Below are 19,065 nucleotides of genomic sequence, written 5' to 3'. Positions count from 1 at the left end.
CTTCGCTTTCTACACGAGTGTTCTTTTTCTTAATTAGTTTTTCATTCGGCTGCCACGGCGTAAATTGTTGTAACGGCACTGCTATGTTTGTTGGAGACGAATAAAGATTACCGATATAGCGTTCTAAAGAGAATAAAGAAAGAAAAAAGAAAAGAAATCGAGAAATCGAAAGCGAGAAAAAAAAGGAATTGATGAAGTCATCTGGAGTAATCAGACTGCTTTTATTATTATTTTTTATTGAGCTTACTCTCACTGCACACCCCCTTCCTTTAGGTATACACAGGCTAATAGACCGCAGGACATTGCTAGGTGCTCGTGAGAAATGTCACAGAAGCCTGCCAAACTTTTCAAGAGCTCTAACTATTGAAAAGTAAAGGAACCGAAGAATTAAAAGAGGGGGAGGGAGCGATAAGGACGCCAGAAACAAAAGCACTGAAACATACGAGAACGTGGTGCGTGTGTTTCCGTGAGACATGTTAGGGTTAACCTATACAGCAATGTCGCAGCTCCACTCTCGCACCCGACATAATGGGAGCCAGTCTGCTTAATTATATCCTGAAATTGACGGCCACACAGCCAAGGGCATCTCCGTGGCCTTGCTAGTTGACATCTTTTCTGTATTTCTACATCACTGCGGCGCGCTTGTGGAAACGCAGGAAGGTTAAGACGATCAAAAGGACCTCTATAGGCTAGCCGCACGCTTCACTTAAAACAAAAAGGCGTTGACAGAAATCTAAGAGCAAGACCGGGGGAAGGAAGCGGTGGCATCAACTACAGTGTTGTGTTTCAAGGCTGATACCAACCGCGCTATCGCATAACTGTCCTACGTACTACTCGCCACAGGCAAAACCAGAACTGCACGGTGGGTAATCTCACTTACCGTCTGACCTCGCTGGGTTGCCTGAGGCGGCCTTTGGTACAGCTACATTGTTAAAGGGCTATTCAGTCGAGCAGCTGTCGACTCTTCGAGCTAGCGGAAACGGGCAGTTTCTCAAGTAGGGATAGTAACAATAGGCGTACCGATTTCCTTTCAAGAAATTGCCGCAAGGCTTTCGAGGGGGAAAAAAAGAAAAAAGGCAGCATTTCTTATACACAATGCCGCAAAAAACGTCGTCTGAAGATGCCAGGAATATCGGTTGCTGCGCTCAGAAACTCATCAAAAGCATGCATCGGTCGTTTCACTGGCCCCAAGCACACTGCAGGCACCCAATACTTCTACAACAGCGCACGTGTATTCAGCGCGTCGGCCTCTTCCAAATAAGGAAAGTCCTGCGCCCTTCGAGTCTTGACTCCATGGGGGAAAGCCAACGACCCTAAAATTTCAATGGAAAAAGTGGCTGCACAGCCACGGCGCCTTTTTGTTTTCGTTTCTTTTTTTTTCGGTGATAAACTGCCCGAACAAACTATATCGTGCCAATTGAATCGGTCCTAATGGCATGTCAGTGCTACACGATGTTCACCCCACTCATAAACCCTTTGTATTCACTGTGCACGTTCCGAAGACATCTATGATGAAAGGCCGCGCGAAAGAGACAAAGAACTTCCAAGTCCCTTCTTACTTCATGTCTGCTTTTTTGTTTTCTGCATGGTGTATAAGACATGCATGGGCATCAATGAACGCAACAGGTTCTGCAACACAGCATAGACAGCGCCTTTATGCGCAGGCAGACATTCGCAAGAAACAATTTTTCATACACGGTTTTGCGTGTTTCAAAAAAACCTAGCTATTCATAACGCCGCACAGTTCACAACCACAGTTGTTGAACAGCTGTTTCTCAAGTTGTATAATGCGGCCAACTCTTAAAAGAGCTCTTTCGACATATCTGCTAGCAATAAGGATTTCACCAGACTACGGCTCTTTTGTGAAGTTGCAATGGGAAATGAAGTCGTCCGCACCCATTTCGTCAATACAGGGAAGGATGTATACTTTCAATCGTCAAGCGAAAATCTTCACTGGTTTTATAGCTCGTAGAAACATATAAGGCCAAGACTACACGGCGGTCATAAATTTCTTGCTGAAAGCGAAGCTTATTGAATAAATGGAGTTAAGTGGCGATATAAAAGCACCTTTGTAACATTAAAAATGAAGTGAAAGGTACACCGTTCTTTGATCTTGAATGTCGGCTCTCAACCTCTCGGAAAGTCAGGAGGCCGAACGTATGTGCCTATGTGGTATATGAGTATCACGACTAGCGAGCAAGAGTTCAATGCGTCCATTTCATCTTGACCGCGCATCAGCACTGCTGAAATTGCCTTGAGCTTATCTTAGATCTCGCGATGACAGCACTGTGCAGAACAGTGGGATACATTTGGCCTGCCGCGCAAAAGAAATTCCAAACGTACCCCAAGCAAATGTCACCGCATGTATTTCACTATGCAATGCTTCTCCGTTAACGGAAGTCAAACTTATGAAAGACGCCCCCTTCAACTGCCACATCTTTCGTGACAGGGAGAAAAAAAAGTCCATTTTGAACGCTTTCGACAAGATCGCGCTCCCAGCGTGAGAAAAACAATAGCTTTTTCGTGCTCTCTCTCTCTCTCATTACTGGACCCGCCCGCCCCGCCGAAACCACAGGCGCACCTATACAACCTAAGGTAGACACGCGTCGACACCTACAGGTAACGCCTAGCTCACGACTCAAACACACACACGGATGGAAATTACCCGCGCCGCGACACTTTAAAAAAAAGAAAAACACGCTAAGAGGTGGCTACGTGTCGAGAGAGGTAACGGTAATAGCACGCGTGATGCGAACGAACGCACGGAGATTTCGGAAGCAGGTCCATCGTACACGATTCGGCACCATCCAGTGCAAAACGAATAAAGGAAAAGAAAAACAAGCAGCACGGTCGCACGCGCTGCACACTCTTCTTCCGTCTGTCTGATGGCGGCCGCGAGGGACGCGGCAAGCAGCAGCGCACCCTGTCGCTCGAGCCCACGGCTACACTTTACCACGGCCTCGCGCTCGTGACGTCACAACACTTTGGCTCGGCGGGGCTAGACTCCTTCCGCGTGTGGCGCCACCGGAATGCGGTGTGACAGCTTCTAGTTGTCTCGCACATGCTCGCAGAGGGCCTCGGCTGCTTTTTCTTTTTTCTCTCTTCATCTTCTTTCCTGTTTATTTCCCGTCATCTGCTCATTACTTGAGTTTGTTTTGCTGGGCTCTTCCTCGCGAACTAGAGAGCGCGTGCCGCGATACCGTTGGGACGTCGTGCCCGCGCGAAGTGTACGACCCGCCAAGCCAGTTTGCTCCGCATTTCGTTCGGGCGTGATATACGTTGTTGTGTGTATAGAGGGTACGCTACGTCCCGGTCCATACGCTGTCGGGCGCCCTCCTCACCTGCTTGCCGATTCCTTCCGTGCAAGTGTACAAACCGCGCAACAGAACGCAGTCGATCGGAGCAGGAAGAAGACTGTCGTGCACATTGATACGCAGGGCAGAACGGAATGCTGTGCACGCTCTCCGTCTGTTCAGACCCACCGGTAATTTATTTAAAAGTGCGGCGCGCAGTATCTTTGCATCGCGGACAAACACCGGAAACAGACTGAGGGCCCGTGATGCGCTCGTCTCTTTATTCATGAGTATATACCAAGTATACATTTGCGCGGTGATTGCGAGTTCGAAGGCAGCGGCCACACCGATCGGAATGCCCGCGGACACAGGACTTGCTCAACATCTCCTGCGTGCGTTGCGCGGGGCTTCGGTTGTCACAGCCAGCATGCGATGTGCGCAACAATCAGTGGCCGCGATACATGAACAGTGCGCAACGTAAGCGAGGCGAATGTCTCATAAGAACTCGGCTGCTCGCTTCCGAAAAAAAAAAAGAAATAGAGGAAGACAAGTAGCGTATGTGTACCCGCTGTTACACTACGCGCGCATTATTGAGAAATTATTTGCAACATATTCACCAAGTAGCCGCAAAGACGGAGATGAGATATGGTAGTTCGGCGCTGTAATTCGTGAAATTCGTGCGGATACAGCCTTACTCAGCAATCGTTTTGAGGACACCCATTTCCCTCGCATGACTAATAATAATAATAATAATAATAATAATAATAATAATAATAATAATAATAATAATAATAATAATAATAATAATAATAATAATAATAATCATTGTTATTGAGTTCGAGGTGCATGCTTTTAAACAAATATCCCGGTTAAAATATTGCACACAACAGGATGGCATGCAGTCTGTGCGTGTGAGAGTCGTTATCCCTGTATGTTCATCCTGTCCTACATGGGGTTGAAAGTTTTTCTGACAATTCTGTTACCCACACAACTGGCGAAATGTCTCTAATGTATTTTTATTACAATCCTTTTTTTTCTCGCCTTTCTTTTCGTGCATATTGTTCGTTAGGCCAAGAAATTGCGATCACGGTTTCTGACCGAGTGACGCAATGATGCACGCACTGAGCAGCGGGAGCACGCCCCGAGTGCCTGCGGGCGGCTTCGGGCTGCCCAGCCCGAGCTCCATGAATGGCGGGACCCGAAGTCGCCCGGCGTGGCCCCTAATCAAAGTCAACCTGCCCAGCTGCGCACCGATTGTGCGCGCGTCACGCTGCCTACCACACTGAAAGGACGTCGAGAGAACGCACTAACGAGGACGCCGCTGGCGTCCACCGCGTTCCCTGTGGGAAACAAAAATACGCAGCATGGAGGTCAAGGAAAGGAGTCACCGCGGCTGCGCCCATCTGTTTGCACGCGCGGGCACGGCACTGGTGGGCCTTGCGCACACTTGATGGCTGGGAGACAGTGATTTTCATACGCTAATGCGATGCAGGAAGAAGGGTCGAGGGAGACTTGGCCAGGATGGGAACCGGTCGGCCCCCATCCGGCCACAGCCCACGCGCCCATAATCAACGTGCCACGGCGTGGTCCGAGCATCGGCGAGCACGGACTGCCGAGTGAAGCGGCTACCGTGAAGGCTGCATGCTTACGTGATCACCGCGAAAATGTGGCGGGCATGCGCGCACGTCATAAACGAGATTTTTATTTGTTTATTTGTTCACCGTGCTAGTGAAACGTCGCCACTATTCTCTGGCATATTTTGGGTTATCATTAGTGAAGGAATGTTACCTTCCTCGAAAAGATATGCCGCTGTCGTTGGCTAGTCTGAGATTCCTTCGAAACAGCGTGCGCATATGACAGTGTGTACAGAGCCGAGTCTGGACCCGTGCACAGCTAATAACTTGCGCTTCATTCTCGCCTAATTACTGTGATTTGTCTGATGATAACTAGCCATTCTCCAATCTACACTGAACTAACCCGCAGTGAAGCCAATGAATACACGCGGAAATTTAGCCGTATAATTAGTTGAAGAGTGTGACATTTTACAACAAACATCGTGCGTTTAATAAAGCAAAGAGCGTAAAGGGTAGATAAAACAACTGTATTAAGGAAGGCAAAGATACCCTCAATAAGACGAGCGATTCTCACAAATTTAGCTTCATCGATGGCTGTTCTCCAGATACATCACACGTGGCCATGAAGTGACCTCTATACTGTGAGGAAAGAACTTGCTTTTGGGCGTCTCTCTTGACACTGGAGGATCTCACAGTTTTTTCCTTACTCAAATGACTTCCAGCGAGTGCTCTAGCTCACTTTTCGTGATGCAAAGTATGAGGAGGGCACCACCACGATTGAGCTCGAGGGCTGTCCTCAACACCCTCCTAAAGCCATAGATTTTCATCTCTCATCAGTGCCACGAATGTATAGTTTCGGATTTAGCGAGGTGAGCGTCCCTAAGTAACATGAACGACAGTAAAGTGCTTGATAATCACGATTCGCCAATGATAACCGAAATGAGTACTGCAAGAACTACTCGTGGCACCAGGGTAGGCCTCATTTCGCGGCCAACATTTCGATAAGCAGACTTTCCTTTATCGAGGAAACAGGGTCATGATTAGCGCGTGAACAACAGCCTGTATTATGCCATGCCGACGCATGAAAACACACGCACACTGCGTAACCAGCGCATGGGCCAACATCAATATGCGCCAAACGAACGAGAGGACAAGAGCGGTGGGCAAGGAGCAGCGTGTTTAAAATAGGAGGCCACCATCACGATCCGCTGGTCTACCCCACGCTCGTCGTCGTCCAGCGCGTGGTACGAACCGCCGAGTGCTTTGAACCGCTGCCGGCGCCCTATTGGCGACCCACGCACGTGCCGCCACCCAGGAACCTTGCCCCAACCTCATGAAAGCAGCAAGCGTGGCACACGGAGGCCAGTGCGTATAAAAGTGTGGGAGTGTCGACGGAAGCAAAGGCACGGCCTCTGTTACGAGCGGTCGTCGCCACAAGTGTATGCGGGACGCACCCCTTCCTTCGTTACAGCATGCAGCACAACGTTGTCAGTGAAAAAAAAATGTAATACTTGGACGCAACACATGCTCGTAAACAGGCCATACCATGCACAATTACTGAGATAACCGCGTTACTTACCTTCTTAACGGGTCATATTGAAAGCTATTGCTGAGGAAGGAGGAAGAAGGAAAGACGTGGAGGTTAGCCAGCTCTCAGACCGGCCGGCTTTACTGACATCTACGTATACATAGTAAGCGCTTACAGATATCGCAAGGATAACGATAGACGAGTGGTCATATTACGTCTGTGCCTTATACGTGGCTTAGGAAGAGCCCTCCTCTGAAGAGTACAGACAACGATTTCGGTCATTAAGCAACATATATACACCGGGCTATTGCTATACTTCGCCAGGTCTTTTCAAAGCCTCAGTCGACTCATAACTCAACACCTTGACATCACTGATGCTATCACCCCTGTTTTGTTGCTGGCTTTCTCTTTAGGTCTTTAACAAAAGCGTGACACTCTAACGACCTTCAATATTTCAATTTCAATGACATATTCCTTGTTCCATATATTTTGAACACGTGGCAAAGATACGGTTTGCCCTTGTTTCAGAGCCAAACCTCGTTCGACAAGGTAGTTGACTTTTTACCTCGAGCGGAAGATGCTACCTCCCGCTCGCTCCACGGGACGTAATCGACGTTTCTAGCAGACACATGCCATCTTCAATTCGCGCGAACTGCGGAGATTGGCATTAAAAAAAATAGTTCAGTATAACGTGGCCTGAAGTCTGCCCTCATTGACCGATGCGCTCGTACGGGGATACATTTTTATTCAAAAAGTGTGGGTGCCGAAAGCGCGGTTTCTGTGAAACGTGTTTGCAGACTCATTTGGCGTGGACTGCCCACGGACTTCCCACAAGATTGAGTGCCAGCGCTCTCTTGAATTCCAGAAAACAAACAAATAAAGCTTATGAATAGATAAATCTTAAGTCTTGGCAGCAGCTGCGAGCTTTTCAAAGAAAGTGTAACAGGACCATTACCTTTTGTTCGCTTCAACTGCGCAAGCACTTTCGGTTCCCGAGACAGGCGCGCAGAAGAACGCCGCCCCAGAGAGCACACGCGCCGCAAGCCCAGAACAGCGAGGCCGTGGTCGCATTTCACCTGATCGGCGTTTCTTACAAAGAAAAGCACGAGCAAAAAGACACACAAGAAGGAAAGTTCATGACAGGTGACAGCAGGCGGTCACTTGCTCAACAAGTGGTGCGTTGCGCGGCTCGCATTCTCGCAATTTCCGCGCCTCGAGACACATCAGCAGCGGTGGCTGTGCGACGTCCAGGCCGCTCCGGCCGGTGACGCAAACACGTGCACCGGCGGCCCCCGGAAACGGGGTCGATGCGCGGCAGTCGTGTTTACCTGTCAACGTAAAACAGCTCGCCGCCGCTCCTCCTGCCAATCTTTGGCGGGCGAGCCACCAGCGCAGCCCACCGTCCCTGCTCCGCCGGGTTAAAATGCGCGCCCCACTCTGTGCGAGCCCACGCCTACCAGACCCATGCGCTTGTGGGCTGAGTGAAATCGGGAAGCACTTTTTTCTTACTTTGTTTCTTCCCACCTAGGTTCTTGCCATTTTTTTTTCCTGTACCCGGCAGTCATTTCGGCGTGACGTCGCGACATACTTCGGGAGAACCCTGGGCTGATTAGACGTGTGGAGATGGGCGCTGGCCACAAACGCGTGTTCCATGAAGGCCTTTTTTTTTTTCGAAAGGCAAGAAATTGTGATGTTCTCGTGTGAGTTTTTCCGTTCACTCATACGGGAATTCAGGAAAATGCACCACCAATAGGCTATATATGGCTACGGCAGCCCGCTGCAGAGCGCACAAGAACCGGTGCGCGATCGTAGCAGCAACCGAGGCGGACAAAAGTCTTGGCACGTATGGTGGGAAAGTTCACACGACAAACCTCGTTTAAGTCTATCTATTCAGCAAAGGTTTGTCCCTTTGAAAGGTGTCGAATCAATTTTAGCAGTTTACAGCCAATACGCCATGCAATCGAATGTTATCGTAAGCAAAGCTACGAGAACTCAGATAAGTTAGCGTTTTTTTTAAGCAAACGATAAGAAAACTCATTAAATCACCTATAGTTCTACAGAGATATAGTTGGCGAAATGATTAGCGTATACGCCAATCCTTTCGCTCACTTTGATTTTCACTACACTAAAACCTTCTCATAAACGTGCCTTCGCCATTGCGTGGTCTCGCGATTGTCAATTCTCACCATGACGCTCAGCATATCCTACCCCTTCCTCCGTCGTTTCTGGAATCTGGCGATTACATTTACAGTGGGATTTGCCCACATCTGTCTATTGTAGCTCAGCATCCTCTATCAACTGCGACCCCGACTGCAACTGCTTTTTGAGAAGCTGCAGTACTGCTCTCCATAGAAGCACACCTTTACAGCCACTGAGGGTTTGGGTTAATATCGTTCTCGGGCCTGTATGCGATACAGGATCGAGTACGTACATGCCCGAGAACGCGCGCATTCAGATCTAGCCATACGACGTTTCTTCCTATACACTGAGAACGGCATACTTACTCTCGCTTGTTTGAAATGAAAAGCAGGAGCTTTCACAGATTGCTCGATATTTCCCGCAGTAGTTATGCACTATGTAGTGCACGGCACGTGCACTCTTTTAACAAAAAGACGGCGTCAGATCTATTATCTATTAAGCCGTGCACGGAGAAGAAAAAAAGGGCACCCTTGATCGTTAAGAAATCACGACGCACCGAAGGGCGAGATTCTGTTTTTCTTTCTTAATCGAGCATTCATTAACTCTCAGACTCATAGAATTTCATGCCAACTGAACAAGTTTTGCCAGACTTGCTGCACTCGTGGACACCATCTAGCACGGTAGCATAAAAACAGGATTCCCTTCCAAGTTAATCAAAGCGTTAGCTCCAGAAACACTGCAGCATTTGAAAAATCGATTTGATTTGATATGTGGGGCTTAACGTCCCAAAACCAACCTATAACATATGAGATACGCCGTAGGTGAGGGCTCCGGGAATTTCGACCACGTGGAGTTATTTAACGTGCACCCAAATTTTAGCACACGGGCATACTGCATTTTTGCCTCCACCGAAAACGCAGTCGCCGCAGCCGGGATTCGATCCCGCGACGTGCGGTTCAGCAGCCACTAGACCACCGCGGCGGGGCGCATTTGAGATAATCAGCTATAGGATTCACCTCAAGGCCGACTGCACTCGTTGGAGCAACTAAAGCAATGTTCAAAACGAGAAAGCAAAACTAGCGGCTTGAAAGCCACGAACTGCGCAGAAGGTGCCTAAGGGCTGCGCTATATACCGCGCCCTGGTTCGCTCCGTTTCCCATCAGAGTGAGCTCAGTAGCTCGACAATTAGCCCAGTTGGCGTCGGCGCGCAAAAATCTACATCCACAACTGACAAGAAGTGGTTGCGGGTGCGCGAAGCACTGTGAAATGAAAGCGCCTGTGTGCGTGTCTGGCGTATATAACCGAACGCCGACGCGCCTCAGTACGCAGGCACACCTTCAGTGCGCGTCGACGCCATCGTGCACCCGTTGTGCGTCTCTGCGCCCTTTGGTGTGGCGCCGTAACGCGGCATTCACCGCCACTGCTTTCTCGGTGGCTCGTTCCACTTTCTTTGTGAAACTGGATTGCAAGAAGCCAGCTGGCCGAACGGAAGCCGCCAGCACGGCCGAGCTGCCCTCGTGATTGACAGGAGCACGGCGTTCGAGCAGCGGCGGCTCGAACGAACGAGTAGGCAGTCCGTCGACCGGCCCTCCACCGTGCGGATATATAGACGCACACGTATGCGTGGCCAGCGGAGAAAGGCGCCAGAGCTGCCACTCGAGAATGTGACCCGCACACAGTCTGCACCACCGCTGAAATGGATCATTGTGTTGCTCGCGCTTATCGCTCGAGGAAGCGGCACAGGGCAAGCCTCGCGCCGACGCCACAGCGACGACACAGGGAGGAGGAAGAACAACAACTCGACGACGACGACCAACGCCGACTGCTTGCCGTGTCGTAAAGAAAGCGCGCACATCCACCCTATCGGCCGTGCGGGCAGCCTGTGGCAAAAGGACGCGCTCCTCCGCGCAGCCGAGAGCAGTCCATCGCACAACACAAACAAGCACAGAAGGTGGCACACACCTCTCGGTGCGTGCACTATGCGCGCCCCGAGCACGAGGAAGCACAAAAAAATATATTGAGCGTCAACGCCATTCTTTCTTCGAATCTGAAGCCCTTTGTTACAGGATTCTTTTTTCGTTGTTGTTATATTCTCTACATTCTTTTCCTTCTTTGTGGGCGGGAGTGTAGAATTTCCCACACAATCGGTGTAGTCCAAAGTGCAAGTCACGCTTTCTCCGGCGTTTACCTTATACGGGCTATTTCAGAACAAATGACGAGCGGCACACCTTCAGGATCATACGAAAGCCGCGCCCTTCCCTTCGAGGCTGAAAATAGCGGTATCGTTGTTACCGTATAGGGGCAGCGTAAAGCTTCAACATTGGTGAATATCTCCATGGAATTTGGCCAGCCTAAAGAGAACGTTGCGATATGAGTAAGCGAGGTCATAAAACGGTTTTTAATGATATACCCAATGCCCGAGTCTTAAACGCAAAGACCTGGATACGTTTTTGGGACACAGGCTCCGAGAACGCGAACCTGGCCTAAGTTATGTGAGGTATACGAGATTTCAGAAACAACCGATAAAGGAAATGCTCCCGAAGAAAAAAAATAATATGGGAATCAAACGCCTGTCACTACAAGGCTGAGTCACAGCAGAGCTGGGGCATGCTTCAGCGTCTTATGTTAACCATGTATACAGAATACATGGGTGGTCATTGAGTGTGTGCCGGTTCTTGATAATTTGATATCTGCGCAGCGAACCACGACCATAACAGCGTTGCTGTAAATGTTACCGACTGTTCACACACTGTAGCACAATAGCCATGGATTCAGAGGCTATGGCGGCTTATTGAAGCGCCATAGCATCCCTGGTGGCACCCGCAAATGTGACAAATTATTTTGAAAAAAAATAGTAAAGAAGGCATGAGTACATACATATATTCGTGCAAAAGTTCCACGAATACCAGCTCCACGAGGTAGAGTTCAAGCCTGATATTCAAAGCATTTGCCTTAACTTTTGCAAGGTAAGGAGGAGAAACGAAATTATCAGAATAGCAATCACTTCACTTTTGCTTAAGTTCGACAGATTTCATGCAGCCATTTCCGATGCTAAACTGGGAATGAAAAATCGAGAACTGTCCGATTTCGCTTCTTTCAAAGAGGCGAAAGTTGCAGTGGTGTCGGCTTTCCGAAGTAAAAAGCTTCGCCTTTTAGCGAAGAAATGAGATGTTAGAGAAAGGCTTCCTTCTCCGAAACAGTACCACGCGAGGTGACGTGATCGGGAGTAGGCATTTCATCCAGACTTCAATGTTGTGGGGCTTTGAAATGGCGATTTATAATAGCTGTTAAGTAACATGTTTTGCATTGTAGACTATGAGAGTTTCATGTACGCGGCTTTATTGAAAATAACATTTTCAAATAAAGAAGCGTGACATCCACGCGTGCGATAACTTAAAAAAAGACGTTTTTTTTTTTTTTAACTCTACAAATTCTACAAACAAATGCTATGACAGTCGGGCAATATTCACCTTCGTACACGAACGATACGACGAGGGCGAAGTACTTTGCCGCAGTGGCGTAAGTTCAGAAAAATCACAATGGATGATAAACACCGCGCCATGGTACTTATTTTGTTTTTAAAAACAGGTTTTATTTTTAATTATGTAAAAATCAATATCTAAGTAAAATTTGAGAACCAGAATGGGCATCGACGCCGGGTAAGGGTACGTTGCATGGAGAACTTAGTTTCTTGAGTGACACTCTTTCGTAGACTCTAGAAATATTTTTAGCTAGTGTATCACATTGCGGATAAACGTCAAGAGAATATGCTGGCAGGTCTTTGTTACAACGCGTGAAGGTAAAGCTTTTTTTTTTTTAAAATTCAGCTCAATCCCACATCGTGTATACTTGTTAGGAATAACTTCCCAGGATTTACCCTACGGACGTTTCTTCTAAAGCATTTCTACGCTCACTGGTGATTATTTTAATGACGCTATCATAAGCGCATTCATACTTCGTTATCAATAGGTTTTTTAAGAGACTTCGTCGACATAAATAACGGTAGATTATTCGGAATTCTTTATTTATTTTGCATTTCAAAACCCACCATAATAAACATTTGTAGCTCGCCAGATGTAACTAACATCATTTAAGAAAGCTGGTGCTCTACAGTGCCATTCGGAACAAAAAGCAGCTTTCACTTTTTCCTTTTGCTTCTGCTCACCGAAAGGGCTTCAAATGTCAGAGTTAGTTTTACGGAGCCTGCGATATATTACAAACAGTTCAGGACCGCCCCCCCCCCCCACCCCTTCATCGCCCTCAATTGTACCATTATTTGACGCCATCAAAGGTTACATCGACATGAGCTGCACTGAAATGTTTTTTCTTCTTTTTTAATTGGAGGCAGTTGTTTACAGGAAGAAGTTGTAGGACGTGGACAGTCTATGACACCCATTTGTTCAGTGTTCTTTACAACACACTCTCCGTTGTGGCCATTGGTGCAGGGCATTTAGACTACGTCCGGTTAACAGCCAAAGGAAGACTGTCAATGACGTCAAGCTTCAATAACATTTTCTTTGGAACGATAACTTCCTAGAAAGGACGTGTATACTGCATGGTCGCCCCGCTGTGGTGGTCTAGTGGCTAAGGTACTCGGCTGCTGACCCGCAGATCGCGGGATCGAATCCCGGCTGCGGTGGCTGCATTTTCGATGGAGGCGAAAATGTTGTAGGCCCGTGTGCTCAGATTTGGGTACACGTTAAAGATCCCCAGGAAGTCAAAATTTCCGGAGCCCTCCACTACGGCATCTATCATAATCATATGGGGGTTTCGGGACGTTAAACCCCACATATCAATCAATCAATCATTCAATTGTATACTGGTCGATTGGGCAATGCGACGACGTGCAAGTAATGATGCAGTGGTTCGATCTGCCACGCCGCCGTACGCGCAGCTGCTTCTGTAGCAGCAATAACTCTCTTGGATACCTACAATACAAATACAGTTACGGCCACTGTACCAATACACCACGCATCTTACAGAATTAATTTTTTTTTTCGTGAGTTGAGCTAAGACAAAAACAATGAAGAGGCACGAGGAGGGGGCGTCCCACTGGCGATGTCAGCTTGTTAACTCTTAAAACGTCACCCTTTACGTACAGGTAGTCATATAGCATTGTCGACCGTTCCGATATACCGCTTGCCACATCATCGTCACCTTCCACTCTCTCTAAAACATACCAACGATATCAGTTTATTAGGCTGCTAATTTGGCAGCGCTGAGAATCTTCAATTGTATAATTGGCCGATTATCTGACAACACTCTATGCGGCACTTGTAAGCAAGCAGGATCACACGTTTCGAGCCGAGGAATGCAACGGCAGAAGATAAATGCGCGCGGAATGCGTGAGCACATCTCCGTGAGACGCCACCATGTATGCCTTCCAAGTCCAATGAAGTCACCGCCGAGACAACACAGCGAAACCGGCCGGAAAACGGGCATGTAGACGCGTATTTCGAGGATAACATCAGTCCCCATCACGCCGTTCGAACGGACAAGTGGAGGAGGAGGGGCCAACCTGCCGCTGCACCTTGGACGGACGTGCCGCTGCGTGTGTGAGAGCATCGCTCTAAAGATAATCGGCGGCAGGCCAAGTTGCGCGCATCGGGTCCTCCCATCGAGGCTGGTGGAGGGACCGTTAGACGACCAAGGCTAGCCCGCGGACACAGCTCATGGCCGACTCGCAGGTTGACCTTGGGAAGAACCACATTCTTGCCGAGACGCTGTGCGGCCCATCTCTCGGCCCGCTTTCGGCGTCCACCTTCCGGGAAGCCGACAGTGGAGGGGCTGCACATTGATTTTTGATGACCGCCGTATTAAAACGGGATGCACGAGCATCGCGTCCGTTTACGAGTCCCCGTTGTGAGCGCACGCACGCAGGGACCAAACGCATCGAGCGCTGAGGGGGCGTGCATGTGTGCTTCGAGAAACGGCAAATGGCTCCGTGCTGCCAACGGGAATCATCTCGTTTGGTACACCACGCGTCCACAGTATGACCTCGTCACTTTCCCTTGTGCCCCGATGCTTAAGAGAACTTGTCCATTGCAAGCCCAATCTCGTGCGGTTCGAGAAGATTACCTTTACGACTTCATTGATCGCACAATTATTAGTTAGAGTCATCTGTTTCTTTTTTCCTTTTATGTTAAAATGTAATAGCCACGGGTCTCAACTTTCTCCGTCCCTCCGAAAGGAAACTGTTCTTGTGTGCGCGCTTACGCGAATGCACGTGTATGTTACCACATGCATCGACCTTTTGTAGTGCCCGTATTAAGCGACGCATTTAGAAGAAGCTACACGGGATAGAGTCAGCGGTTACACGAAATACACAGAAACACCGGGTTACTGGCTGTCAAATAGAGAATGTAGAGAATTTACGATGACACAATTACTGTAACCACGCATGACTGCGAAAATGCTGTAGGCCCGTGTGCACAGATTTGGGTGCACGTTACAGAGCCTCAGTAGGTCAAAATTTCCAGAGCCCACCACTACGGCGTCTCTCATAATCATATGGTGGTTTGGGGGCGTCAAACCACACATATCTATCCATCTATGCATGACTGAGCTCTGGAATGCATGCGGGCTTAATATCGGTGGTGCAGCGCAACAACAGCGAGAAGAAACAACTATTGTTGCGCTGTACCTACGATTTCGGCATGAACCAACTCGCCCAAATTAAGCTCTTGTTGCAAGCGTGCTTATTCTGCGACTTGATGCATTGCGTGCGTGCGTGGGGGGGGGGGGGGGGATGGGTACACAAACAGTGGACAAGTTAGAAGACGTTTGCGCTATAGCGCGCATTCATTGACAGTCATCAACGTATATCTCGTAAGTTCGAGCAAAGGTCAAAGGAAGGAATGGCCCTCAAAACCCGCACTATTGAATATAGATAGGCATACGCGTACTCGCACTGCGGCGGTGTCATCTAGCGCCCCGCGGCCGCTTATTTTGTCCGTGTTCCCCTACGTGCGCGCACAAACGAACTTCACCGGAGTGGAACGCCCTTGCAATTGACGACGAGAATGGGGACCGAATTATGGCATACCCTATAGGTAGGCCGGCTTTGCGTAGGCAGCCATGACGAATGTCCGAAGAGTATGAAAATACAGATCGGAAATCGAGGACAGCGGCGACGAGAAACGCCTCCGTTTCAATGCTATACACTCGACGCTTGATTGCAGCCCTGCTGTCTTTCCCTTTCCTTTTTTCCTTCATTTTCCTGCCAGCAAAGTTGGCCACACTGCAAGGACACGATGATAATAAAAAAAAACGAACATACGAAAAGCGGTGTACACGAAAGCGACCGCGAGTTGAGAGCAAAAAACGGGTTTCCACTGTATACGCGCCTTAAGCGTATACTATCTGATCACGGCGCGCAAACGTACTACATATGTGGCCGCGCTATACAGATGCAACCTCGAGGTTTGCATTCCAGAATAGGTTCACAGCGTGTATAATGGTCGCCGACGTAGTGTCAGTTGACGGATTTGAAGTACTTAACTGTCGCACTCCAAGTGATGCGACCTTGAGCCTCGAGTTAAGAGGTCATTCAGAGTGCCACAGTGTTTTTTTTTTTTTTTTTTTTGACATGCACGCCTGCTCAACTCTTTGTTGCATGCTGTCCACTATAGTGCACAAACTTATGAAATTTTTGGAGCAACTATGGTGACTCAGAGGCGCATGTGCATATTGGTATTTAAAGTGGACAAAAAGGGTTTTCATTCACCGCATTAGATGGCGCCATGGTGCAATGCTTTTTCCGGCACTCTCGGTCAAGATGGCAGACTCCTACTTTGACGGATAAGTCAAGCTCTCCTCCACTTTTTTTCCTATAACACCTATAAAATTGCAATTTTGTGTGTTTTATTGAATGTACGCGATAGAAGAAGCATTCATAACCACTAGCTGTAGATATAGCAGCATAGCGAAGCGAAGATAACTTTTTATAACAAGTTCTTTATATGTCCACTCTTGTGGATACCATGCATGGTGCAAACGCAGCTGTGGTGTTTCCGAGACATGCATGTGGATAGTGCTAACTAAAGTAGAGGAAAGGGGCTTTATTTCACCGCGGTAAACCGCGCCAGGATCTCGCGCTTTTTCCTGCACTCTTGCTCAAACAAGCAGACTCCTACTTTGGCGGGTTTTTGAAGTTCTTCACTTTTTTCTTCTCCCTTATACCACGGACGAAATCGTGATTTATTGTGTTTTAAGTGTACGCCATAGAAGAAGCACTCTCAGCCACGAACTGTAAATAGTGTGGCTTAGCGAAGTCAAAATAATTTTTTTTTAAATAGTGGAGTCCCCAGCGCCTCCTCACTCCCCCCCCCCCCCCTTAGGCCCCTCAACTAGGAAAATATTTCTCGTTACTGTTTTGGTGGTGCTGCAGGTGGTTTATTGCATTATTTGTTTGAGCAAGACATCTCGATGGCTCAAAAAAGTTTGCAACTTTCACTAATTGAACTGCTTGTGCATGGTGTCCACTGTAGTGGGCATTCTGTATCTTGTGAAATGGAGCTTTTACTTCAACGATATTTTTCCGGTGCCTTTTTCTGGATACAAAATAACAGAAAACCAAAAGTAAGTACTGTTTAGATGCGTGGGCTTCTACCATGCAACAAAGGGTTAAGAATGTTCTTTGTTTATGTTGCAGCGTGGAAACCTTGGGTGCAGTTCGGTGTTAAATATCGTTCAACGAAATAGGGCACGGCATGCATGCTTAAAATCGAGCACGCATTCGACCACCTCATTTCCTTTTACATCGACTGCAACGATAGTGACCATTTTTGTGTCTGTAGACTCATGTTTTCGAGACAAGATACGTCAAACCACGTGAACTGGTGCCTATATAAAATAAACCCGACACTTATTGCGCACAGCAAAAATTATGTGAACTAAGGGCGCAGTGCAACTGTTACTGCATAGAGAACAATGCGTCGCTTGTTCTGATACCAATCGTTATACGTTAAACTTCGTAATATTGGGCGTTGTTGCGGTCAGTGATGACAATTTGTAGCGAGACGCATGCAATTTTCAGTCACAGAGTCCCTGAATATCGTTCAACCCATGCAATAAGGTTTACGTCCATGCTTTATTATTGTCGATGAAATAGTTCTTTTTCTATTTTCTCGGTGTATTTTTTTTCTGCTGCATGTTGAACGAACCATACCAGAGTCTTGTTTCAATCTGTTCTCACGCTTGCGTTGATGAATGCGCCATGGCAGTTCTATAACTCGCGCCCCTCTCTGTTCCCTCGTTTCTGCAGGCTGGTCACAAGACGGCGTCTACTGCTACAAATTCTTCAGTAATCAGCACTCATGGAGGAGAGCAGAGGAGGTCTGCCGCAGGTGAGTCCCTCTTTTGGCCACTGAAAATTTGGCCTCTCCTCGCTCTGTTTTCGAGGCACTATAGTTTCCACATAACGAAGTTCATTGCTATAGAACATGGTCCTTTAATTTGACCCGGCGTTCCACCACGCATGATCTGTCTTCTCACTAATCCGTCGGCATCTTTTCAAATGGCGTTACTCGTACTTTTATGTAGGTCGTGAAAGGTAAACCTTACACGCCATGCTCAACTATTTACTGCGTCTAGGTACTAGCCTGCCTCGTCATCGAAGATACCAGTCCCTTGTAAAGAGATGAAGCGGCCGTGCGCAGTTCTGAGACGAATTAGTGTGGAACCCAGGACGCCGCTGAACAGATCACAATCGTTCGACTCGCTAAGCGGTTCGAAGATCATACGGGGCGTTACAGATGATAACTGTCGTGTTACAGAAGTCCCTTGACACGAGGAAAGCAAGCGCAGACGATCAACCAGTGTTACACCGAGTTTTTCTGAATGTGTACTGCTGTGTTTAGCAGCTCTGCACGTCTTTCAGTAGAATCTTTTGCTGGTTCCCGTTATTCATCGGTTAAGGAGCGCCAAACTTACAACAACGAGTGCTTGGTGATACCGTATCGAGGCACAACCAGACGCTTCCTCGACGTTCGTTAGCACTAGAACATCTCAGGCGCCCTTGCATAATGTTGACTGCGAGAATCGCAAAATGCTTATACGTTCACTCCCTGCTCGAGTGTAAAACTCATACAAAAAAAAATGGGCGCTTCTTTGCATCATACCTTCTTCGAGACAATGCTGATTTGTGGCGAGAACTCACACTGTCACAACAAGAACAGTCGGGTCACGCATGCATGCAATGGTGGGTGTACGACGCGCGTCGAAGGTGATGCGCCCGTCTTGCTCGCTGTTCCTGGGTCCCGGAGCATCCGTGCATGAGCACGCCCAGAGCCGCGTGCGATCCCTCAAGCGCTCGCGTCGTCGTTGGGAGGGGTGGGATGATGCTGAACCCCCTCCTCTTCGATGCCGCTGCGGAACCTGTTTACCTCGAGAGCGGGTCGGGACGCTCCCTGGGCCGCATGCCTGCGCCGGCGGCGGACGCGCCAAAGGGCTGCGGCGCCGGTGACCTCACGCTGCCCGGTATCTGGGTCAGAAATGCGCCTGCGGACAGCTCCTTCCTCAGCCGGATTCT

General features: G+C 48.4%; 1 protein-coding gene across 1 annotated transcript in view; it reads left to right on the top strand.

Moving 5' to 3' along the window:
• The window catches only part of uif (sushi, von Willebrand factor type A, EGF and pentraxin domain-containing protein uif), a 135,915-nt gene that overhangs the window by 39,620 nt on the left and 77,230 nt on the right, over positions 1–19,065 (top strand). Inside the window, exon 3 of the mRNA XM_037435831.2 lies at positions 17,800–17,881. Within this exon, the coding sequence (XP_037291728.1) occupies positions 17,800–17,881 (82 nt within the window). The remainder of the gene's footprint in view (positions 1–17,799; positions 17,882–19,065) is intronic.

This window comes from Rhipicephalus microplus, chromosome X (genome assembly GCF_043290135.1).
Source record: "Rhipicephalus microplus isolate Deutch F79 chromosome X, USDA_Rmic, whole genome shotgun sequence".
Taxonomy (NCBI): domain Eukaryota; kingdom Metazoa; phylum Arthropoda; class Arachnida; order Ixodida; family Ixodidae; genus Rhipicephalus; species Rhipicephalus microplus.
Note: the sequence above shows the minus strand (reverse complement) of the source record. Positions and strands in the feature narration are given on the sequence as shown.